Raw genomic sequence first — 10344 nt, forward strand, 5'->3', positions numbered from 1 at the left:
GAGGGAATGGAAACCGCAGAGGAGCAGAAGCCGAGAGTTGTGGTGATTGATTCTTTGCAATCATGGGAATTCTATGTCAATCAGGCCTCTACCCAGAACTCCCCTGTAGGTCACTCATTTAATTTCCTCCATTTTCTTATTTATTTATGTTAATTAAAAGGGAGTTTAATTGAGTTCTAAGTAATTTGGTTGTGGTGGATTGTTATTATTGTATGTAGATTGTTGTGCACTTCACTGCTTCATGGTGCATGCCATCAGTGGCTATGAATCCTTTCTTTGAAGAATTGGCTTCAACTTATCCAGATGTTCTCTTTCTCACTGTTGATGTTGATGAAGTCATGGTAATAATACTTTTGCTACTGCTTTTTATTAATCTTTCCAATCTTATTTTGTGCTTTGCTTTGATCTGTGTAACATTCCGCATGAACTGTTGAACTCATACTTGTAATCTCTGCACAAGTTCCACATTGCTATAGAATCTTATTATCACAAAAATATGGATAGAGACACCAGAAGAGTGAATATCCAATTCGATTCTTCCTAAAAAAAAAAAAAAAAAACCAACTCGATTCCTAAATTTTTTTGGAACTGATTAGCACCTGTGTCTCAGGGACTAATCAATCCCATAAAAATAAAATTTAAGAGTTGAGATATTTTTTTTTGTTAAAGATCTCCTTTTTTTTTCCTGGTAATTGTGAGAGGCTGCTTAAGATTTTTTTCTCAAACAGCATTTATACTCTCATTTTCATTAATAAACTTGTGCCTTCCTTTTTTCTTAGTGGGGATTTTTCTTTCCTGTTGCTTTGTTTTCTTTCCTGTATTAAGAACATGATAAGATAATTAAGAAAAATTAAGAAAGCAAGCAGTTCAAGGCTAGTAGAACTATTGAAAAGTTTGAGAGATAGAGATAGAAATAGACAGACATTTCTTATCCTGATTTTTTGTATTATTTTTGCCAGCTGTTACCTAATACTATGATTATATGTGACATGTATTCTACAAAGTCTACATGGACAGTAACAGTAAGTTAGTCCAATAATTGATGTAGGCATGTAGCTATTGAGATTGATTCTTGTGTGGATTAGGATTGGTGCTGTAGATTGCAGTTTTTTAGATTCCTAGATAAGATAAATGGGTAGCAAACTCTACTTGATATGTTCCTTTATTTTGTTTTATTGGTATTGATATTAGAAAAAACTTGCACCAAGGCACACGTTCCAAAGCATTGGATCTCTAATTTTTTTCATAAATCTAAACCGACATGTTATGATGTGTTGATCAACATATTATAATGTGTACTTGGCTGTGGCTAATTGAAATGATTTAATGATGGTAAGTGAATGCATGATGATCAGGAAGTAGCAAAGAGGATGGATGTGAAGGCAATGCCAACATTCGTGGTGGTGAAGGACGGTGCTCCACTGGAGAAGGTGGTTGGTGCGAATCCGGAAGAGATAAAGAAAAGGATAGATACTTTTGTTCAGTCCATTCGTGACTCAGTAGCATAGATTTGATTGAAAAGTGAAAGCTATTGCATCTAATATCATACTACTTTTTCAACTTGTGTGCTGTTTTAATTTCTGGTCAAAGTCAAACATGTAATTTCCCACTTTGTTAATAAATTTGTACATTTTTACAGTTAACTAAGTTGTTGCTGGTTTATTTTATGGTGATATTTGATTGTAATCGGTAAACTCAAGGGACTATGTATTGCTGTCTTTATATTGGTTCATTCTCTACTTAAAAAATTATTCTCCATAAACAAATGCCATGCATACTTGCCATTATTTGAGTTTAATTTATGTTGTGTGTGTTTGGATTCCTTTAGCATTAAGCCTAAGCCACTGTAATAGTTTTCAATTCCCAACAATGTTAGGATCCTGTTCCTTTTGGTCAACCATGATATTTTTCAATGATGATTGATTGTTGACAACTTAGAAGCTAATGCCTAATCCCAATGTTACAATGAATGAATCTAAAAATTGAAGAGCTTGAATTGAAAAAAAAAAATAAAAAAGAGATTTGTGTAAGATTTTTTTTAACTCATTTATTTTACACCAAAACAAGTAAACTTCTTGATTATAAATTGAGTATATAATTTATTTCATATAAAATTTATATCTCATCCAATAAGTAAGAGGTATACTAATAAAGATAATAAGATTTAAATTACATTTTAATTTTATTTGCAATTTTAAACTCTTCAATTTGAACTTTACATATATTTCAAATCCTTCGTTTTGATCTTATTTGACTTGATTTTCAAAATAACAAATTTATTTTTATTCAGACACAATATTTAGTTCTTTCACATTTTACAATATTGAATATTATTTTTGTATCATTAACAAATTAAATTATTAATCAAGTTGAATTGGCCTAATGATTAATTCATTAGTCTGTTTAAATAAATATTAGATATTCGAATTTAGTATGCAGCAAATTGGGGGATATCATGAAAAAAAAAGCAAATTAGATTGAATTACTAGTTTTGATTTGTTTTAATTGAAAATTACTAATTTGGTTGTACTAAGTATTTGGGCATTAGTGCAGCAAATAAAATAGCACAACTAGCTACGGCAAGCGTATATGGGCCTTAATGGACCAAACCACAGTGAGGCCCGAATAAACATTACAAATTGATAAAAAAAAGGAAATGAACGAATGAAAAATGAGTGGCGTATGAAAAGTGGGCATTGGTGTCTCATTGGGAGTCTGTGATGAGATATTCATATTCCATTCCCTTGCCACCATTTTCTTTCGTTCTTTCTTAATTCTTACTCTGAACTCTGAAGTCTGAACCACTCACTAGTCACTATCACTAGGTTCCGGGAATGGGTTCATCGGAAAACCCCAATTGGGTTCTGGACTACGCATATCTCGATGACATTCACTCTCTTTCTGACCCTTCCAACTTCTCTTGGCCCCCTCCTCCAACCTCCCTAAGGTTTCATCTTACATTATTCTCCCTCTTTCTTCCTTTCATGCATTTTCGTATACTCACTACTCTTTTATGCCAGTGCCGACCTTCATCAATCGCTTCCCAATTCTCATGGACCCGATCAATCTGCCTCAAGAAAACGGTATGCTACTTACTTATGTTCGCAGCTATTCAATTAGTTGCTCTTTGTTTAGTTATAATTGCTCCTTTCAATGCATGTGCATGGAAGCCGCATTGTTTATATATGCTTAACAAGTTAAATGGAGCACTGTGCTTTTCAAATTTGCTAAGGTTCTTTCTCTTCTGTAGCTGAATTGTCTTCACTACATAGCTATCAACACTTTGTGTCCATTTCTTCTGTTACAGCTTGAGGTCATCTGATTCAAAAGCGTGTAGAGAGAAAATGCGAAGGGATAGATTGAATGACAGGTATATCTAATTCACTTGTTCTCTTTGTGTTCATGTTTGTCTTTTAATGTTACAGTTATTTTATCTAATTTCACTAAAGTGACATATTGTAAACATTTTTTGAAAGATTTTTGGAACTTGGTTCCATTTTGGACCCCGGAAGGCCTCCCAAAACGGACAAGGCTGCTATACTGAGTGACGCGGTTCAACTGGTGTCGCAGCTGCGAGGGGAGGCTCAGAAGCTTAAAGAATCAACTGAGAATCTGCAGGAGAAAATCAATGAATTGAAGGTGTGTATAGTAATTGCTATGCAAGTCTTAATTATACATATCATACAATCATTAACCTTGCTCACATTCTTATCTTTTATGCCATTTTGATTACTTTTGCATAGGCTGAGAAAAATGAGCTCCGCGACGAGAAGCAGAGGCTAAAAGCAGAGAAAGATAGCCTTGAGAAGCAGCTCAAAGCCTTGAATACACCATCTGGTTTCCTGCACCATCCTCCTACACTTCCAGCTGTTTTCCCTCATGCACCAGGGCAAGTTCTTGGAAGCAAGCTGGTGCCTTTCATGGGCTACCCAGGAGTTTCCATGTGGCAGTTTTTACCACCTGCTGCTGTCGACACATCGCAGGACCATGTACTCCGGCCCCCAGTTGCATAATCCGGAAAATCTGTTTGTATTTTTCTTTAATAGAGGGTATATTTTTTTAATGTCTGCGATGTTCCTTTCACATTTCTGAAAAGTTAGGGACAAAAAGAAGGAAATGTGGAGATTGAAGAGCTTCTATGGTAACAAGTAATCTTTTTTGGTTTTAGGTTCAACCAACTTGTGCAAGTTATGTAAGAGTAGTGTGCATTTAGTCATTTTGGATACTAGTTAATTGATGACAACTTCAATTTGCACATATCTTATTTCTTTCTTTTCTATTCTTGTTTTCTTGTTAATGCTGCAATTCAGGCAACTTTTACTCATGATTTTCCGGAAGTTTTCAAGTTACTGGACATGACTAAAAGTTGATGTCACAGTAGTCAAGTATGCCATTAATAATAATTAGCACCACTTCTAAATGTTAGGCTAGTGCCACATAATCTGCATAAGGTTTTGCTGAATAGCAGGAGTCTATAATATTATTTATATATATGATATTTGATGACAAGTTATCTAGTGAGAACGAAATTGTTCTAACAAAATTGTTCTCAATACTCAACAGGGTAGTTTGAACCCCATGTATTTCCCTGAATTGTAGTCTTTCCAAACCTCAATGGCTCCAAAGCTTGTCATTAGAACAGCACTTAAAGACATCACGATACCAACTGAGAAAACAATCAAAGAGGTCCTTCCATACTTCTGAATTGCTTTCTGAACCACCAATAACCCCAGAAGAGATGCAATAAAACTTATTGTAGCCAGTATGAGAGCAATTTCTATATGTTCCATCCCCAACAGCAGATATTGCAACGCTGACATGACTGAAGAGAAGAAAACCATGAATGAACATGTTGCTGCTGTTACCTGCACAAGAAGAATATTTATTTGATTAATTGGCAAATACTCCTTCTATTCCTTTTTATCTGATGCTGACTTACTGTTAACTTTAGGTACATATTTGGATTGTATATAGAGACAGCGATTCAAAGAGATGCCGAGGCTTACCTCAGGAGCTACTCCGACTTGAAGAAGAAACGGACTTATCAGCATTCCACCACCAATGCCAAAGACGCCGCCCAACAGCCCTGCCAGAAATGCCATCAATGGAAAAACAAGCTTGTGCGAAGCACTATTTTTTGTCAGGTCTGGACACTGCAACGTCATTTCAATGGAAGTTATCTCTGATCAGAGTTTGAATGAGGTTAAGGACAATAAAGAAAGTAAATTTTCTAAGACTATGTATGATGATTATGATACTAACTAACCTCTTGTTGGTCTTGAAGTCTCTCTTTCCGAAATACAATCCAAGCTGTGAAAACCACAGCAAGTGGTACTTGAACTGATGACAGAATCCAGTATTCTAATCCACATGGCTCCATTGGAATGATGCTCTGAACAGTTTGAACAATTGCAAGCAGAGGGATTGACAACATAATGGAGTCAAAGTTAGAAGAAAAACAACTGCTCTAAAAGTTTGGTAAATCTATCTCAAAAACATAATAATAGATTTTTTTTTTATATTTTTATACTGTCATCCAATTAGGTGCTGTTACATAAAATTCAAGCCGCCTAATGATAACCTTACCTGTCCATATTTGTTGCCGCGAAGAAGATAGACAGAAAAGAAGGAGAACCAGACCAAAAACAAGACCCCCAATTTCAACCAAGGGAGTCTCTCGTTGCTGTTGACTTCAGGAATAAGAAGAGGCTCTTCAATGCTCTTTGACCCTTCATTTTCTTTGTTTTCCTCAGTGGTACCTACCTCATTTCCTAGCTGCCCCTTCTCAAGCTTCTCAGCAAGTCCAAATTTTTTCCTCATCTCTTCTGACTCATTCCTCCAAAACCGCATTGCGCTATTGCAAGTCTTTGAGGTACACCAAGCAAGAAAGACTGCAAAAAGCGCAGTGATCAACCATTCTGGGAAAACAAGGTTGCAGATAACTCCCACACTCACTCCCAGCAACATACATGGTTCGGACAAAAGAGCTATGTCATAGTCAATCAATGACTTCCCCCCAAGTTTAGTACTTTTTCTGCATAGATTGCACATAACATTTGCTATTGACCCTCCTGTGACCATGAAAGCAGAGAGACTTGAAGCTGTTTTAAGGTCCAAGCCAGCCACAATTGTTAGTATTGGTATGAAAAGGCCACCACCACCTATTCCACCAGCACTAGATATGGAAGAAGCTATGAAGCATAGCACTCCTGCAAGAACCATAAGCCATGAAACAAATGTTTGTGACTCTTGTGCTTCATTTCTCCATTGGTAGATTCTATCTCGCAAGTGGTCAATAGTATTGAGCATGTTATTATCTGAAATGGGGTGCGTTTGTTTTGCATTGGAAGGATTGAATTTGAAGGCAGAGAACGTGAGGAAGACTAATAAGCATGCAAGACTCAGAGTCTTCATTTTCTTGGCTATGATTATGATTATGGGGGTGTGAATATTTTGGTGAAGAGAGTATGTGCTGTCCTAGCTGAATGGCATTATGCCTTTATATAGAGACATATATATACACATGAACTTTTGAGAGTGCATAGAGTTGTTACCATGCAAGACAAAATGGATAACATCTACATGGACGACAATAGTAGTGGGAAAAATCATGGAATTAAACAAAACGAAAAAAATCGAGACTTCGAGAGTGCATTTTTAGGTCAATCATACCTTACTTTTTTTTGTTGGAGCACTATGAAACACGGACACTTTGTTGAATTGTCGTGTTTGCGTGTCAGACACATTCGGACACGACATTTACCGACATTCGTCCGACACACCTAAATATCATCACGTGTCAGCGTGTCTAGTCTTATTCTTAACATATATTTTTTAAATAAATTTAGATATAGTATATATTATTATTTATTAAAATAAAAAATATTTTAAATATTTAATATAATTAAAATAAGAGATTAAAAATAATTAAAAAATTAATTTATATTTTAATATCAATAAAATATTAAAATATCATTATGATTTATCTAAAAAATAAATTATATTTTATATGTATGCTTGTCACCGTGTCTTATAAGATTTTAAAATTCGCGTGTCGGCATGTCCCGTGTCGTGTCGTGTCCCGTATCTGTGTCAGGTGCATCATAGAATTTAATACGTATTTAATGAACATAGGCAATTATTTAGTTTTTATATAATCACTAAATATTATAAATTCACATGAGTAATTATAATTTTTTTTAAAGATGATTTGGTGGATCCAACCTAATCAAAACAACAGGGAGTAAAAAAAAATGTCAAGAACAATAGGTTCGTACATCAGAAGAAATACATCGTCTTCTTCTATAGGAAGAAAGATATATTGAATAATATAAAGGAGTGCAACTTTGCAAGTGTTTTCTACCGGATAATAAAAATTAGAGAGCTATTGTCACAAATTTATATATTAAAACAATTGATGATCTGGATCTCATTTACTATACTAGCAAACTCCTTAGTCATAATAGTAAAAGAGAGAGAATACATTATTTAATCTGAAAATGAAGTCCGTGTAATTGGTCTTCTATTCTACTCAATACATTTAACATAATGCATCATGCATGTATGTGTATCCATTATAATGGAGTTAGTATATACTATATAGGTAGTTCGTAATCTTTATAGCGGGTGAACATAATCTCTATCCACTATCTGCTGCATGATACAGATAAATACTTACGTGGCTACAAGAACTTTATATTATATAGTTGTTTATAATTTCTTTTTGGTACTTTTTCAAGGTTAGATTAAATTAAAGCTTCTATCTTATGTGTATGATATGATATCCTCTGTGGAAAACGATGGAATTGTTTTTCATCAATTTTAAACTCACAATGGCAAGAGTTCATGTAAAAAGAACCGAGTCTGGAAATGTTAAATATATTCAGTTGGGCGTATTATATTATATCCATTGTAAAAGTTGACAACTTGTGTTTGTGTATGATATGTGTGTCACATTGATATGCCCAACTAGATTGAGACAATGGTTGGCAAAAACCGAAGAATAGGTCAAGTTAGGTGTTCTTCTTTGAGTGAATATTCCATCCGACCCCTGACAATTACTTCAAAAGGACGAGATCCAAAAAAAAAAAACACCTAATCTGGCCCCTGATCTTTTTTTGGATTGATTAGTCCCTGTGGCAAAAAAAACAACATTGATTTTTTTTTTTCTGCACAGGAGTCTCGTTGTCCTTTCGAGGTAATTGTCAGGGGTTGGGTTGGATTTTTTTTATCAAAAACCTTGCTGTCTTTTCAGGTAATTGTCAGAGGCTATTTTAGGTTTTGCTCTTCTTTTTTTTTCCCCAAAGGTCAAAAAGCTAAGTTAGGTTTAAGCTTTCAGTTTTAATCTCATGAAGAAAAAAAAAAGATTTCAGTTTTAATCTGAGTTAGAAGCATACACTCTTAAATTACATACTATTTATTTTTGCATAACTCATTTTGATCTTATTAGTATACATTTGAGGAGGTAATAGGACAAAATGAAATTGCTAACTTATTACACACGTGTGTATATCTTTATAAATCTGGTCAAATAAGAACAATGAGACGGAAGTTCTATGTGAAAAATCAAGGTAAGAATTACTAAAACGTAATGTTACCTTGCCAGAAAAATGTACATTGTTATATGATACTTTCTTATCTTAAAAGGACTATAATAAATACTATTTTCTTATCTTAATAATATATATTTCTTTTCCTACAGACACTGAAAGTAATGGTTTTGTTCCTTCTCAGCTTGTTAATATATTGCCTAACCATGGGAACTATCCATAGAAAGAAGCATGTTTTAAAGATAACAATAAGAATTAGTGGGGATAGGCACTGCCAAATAAATAAACATTTCTTTTCTTTAACAAAAAATAAACAATAACCTAACGATGAATTGACTTGTACAGTGAAAAAATGAAAAAACATTAATTAGTGCGGCAGCGATAATATCATTATCTCAAAAAGTAGGCAATTTTTCCAGACATATTAGAGAGCATGGTGACAAGGACAACTTCTTGTGGCTAATGTCCCTTCAATCATCAATGCAAACTAGAAAACACACAAGCAATCTATCATGATCTTATTAATTTTTCATCTTTTTCGACACATTATTTTGCATTCTAATGCACAAAGCAAAATACATCAGCAAGTACCCTTGTTTATCTAATAATCAAAACTTTTTGGGTTGTGAAAACTGACGAAAGCCCAACAAGTCCTTAAATGACTCAAAGCCCAATTTTCACTGAGAAAAAATAAAAAGTTATTTTTTTTTATTTCCCAATCCATCAGACTAAGAATTATTATGTTACGGCACTGAGTAAAAATTAGGCGAAGAGTAAATATTACAAATAAATTTTTTAAAAAGCATGTATTACATATGATTTTTTAAAATATTTTTATTATAAAAAATCTTTATTTTTTGTTATAGCATTATCTTTTATATTTATATAGGTTACTGAAAAAAATATTTATTTAATTATTGAACGGAGAAAAGGATCTTACGCTGTTCTCATAAAACTGAAATTAAGTAAAATATACGGTAAAACATTTTAGTAATATGTAAGAAATATAGAGGACAAAACTCTAAAAGAAAACCAACGTTCATAGATAATTTTCTTATGTATATTTAATAAAAACTGGGAAGGATGCTTTTGAAGGGATAAAAACAAAGAAATAAAAGAAAAAAAAAGAAAAGACAGTTGATAATATTGAATCGAAAGTTCGAAACAAATGTTGCACTAAACTTTTTAAATTGAATTAGTGGGTAACTTTTGTTACTTTCTTCATCGGCAAAGGAATTGCTTAACGTGTTGGCCATACCCATACCTATCCTTTATGACTTGATGAGTTAATTATACGTAAAAGAAAAAGAAAAAAAGACAAACAAATCTCACTGCATCATATCATAATGTTCCTGTTCAGTGTAATAGTCATAAGGTACATCTATCATTTCATGGCCAAGTGGAGACTCCTCGTTGCATTCTCTTGTTTAAGTTTATCTTATTGGTAATATTTTTCTCATGTCAAAATTTCCATGTAGTTAGCGTATATAATGTATTTTTTTTTCAAAGTAATAAATAAATAATAAGATTATTTTTTTCACGCAGAATTTATGTATTTAGCATTTTAGATCCTAAGCCGAAAGAACAGTGTAAAAAAAAATAATGTAATATTCTGAATACATAACATTTTAAAATGTTTGCTTCCAAATTTGGAAGGTATCTGAAGTTAACCCCTCCCCTAAATTGTAGATGAATGAATAGATGGTTGGAGAAGGCGGTGGGCCACCGTGGAAAAAGTACATAAAATAAAAATATATTATATTTAATTCAAAATTTTAAGATAATAAATTAATAT

At 33.4% G+C, this 10344-nt stretch overlaps 3 protein-coding genes across 4 annotated transcripts; 2 read left to right on the forward strand and 1 right to left on the reverse strand.

Moving 5' to 3' along the window:
- Nucleotides 1–1748, forward strand: LOC107468610 (thioredoxin-like protein CXXS1). Its single transcript, XM_016087918.3, has 3 exons — nt 1–105; nt 219–341; nt 1356–1748. The coding sequence occupies exons 1-3, from the start codon at nt 7–9 to the stop codon at nt 1506–1508; spliced, it is 375 nt and encodes a 124-aa protein (XP_015943404.3). The 5' UTR covers nt 1–6; the 3' UTR covers nt 1509–1748.
- A 949-nt stretch (nt 1749–2697) lies between these two features.
- LOC107468609 (transcription factor ILR3) lies at nt 2698–4529 on the forward strand. Its single transcript, XM_016087917.3, has 5 exons — nt 2698–2947; nt 3021–3083; nt 3308–3370; nt 3477–3639; nt 3744–4529. The coding sequence occupies exons 1-5, from the start codon at nt 2835–2837 to the stop codon at nt 4011–4013; spliced, it is 672 nt and encodes a 223-aa protein (XP_015943403.1). The 5' UTR covers nt 2698–2834; the 3' UTR covers nt 4014–4529.
- Nucleotides 4471–6481, reverse strand: LOC107468608 (sulfite exporter TauE/SafE family protein 5). 2 transcript variants are annotated; one of them, XM_016087916.3, is made up of 4 exons: nt 5587–6481; nt 5267–5392; nt 5007–5153; nt 4471–4865 (listed from the first exon to the last, which is right to left on the reverse strand). In XM_016087916.3, the coding sequence occupies exons 1-4, from the start codon at nt 6412–6414 to the stop codon at nt 4557–4559; spliced, it is 1410 nt and encodes a 469-aa protein (XP_015943402.1). In that variant the 5' UTR covers nt 6415–6481; the 3' UTR covers nt 4471–4556. The 2 variants fall into 2 exon arrangements, with proteins under 2 accessions (XP_015943402.1, XP_052111337.1); XM_052255377.1 differs by having other exon boundaries at nt 5007–5180.
- Nucleotides 6482–10344: the final 3863 nt, after the last annotated feature.

Source organism: Arachis duranensis, chromosome 10, assembly GCF_000817695.3.
Source record: "Arachis duranensis cultivar V14167 chromosome 10, aradu.V14167.gnm2.J7QH, whole genome shotgun sequence".
Taxonomy (NCBI): domain Eukaryota; kingdom Viridiplantae; phylum Streptophyta; class Magnoliopsida; order Fabales; family Fabaceae; genus Arachis; species Arachis duranensis.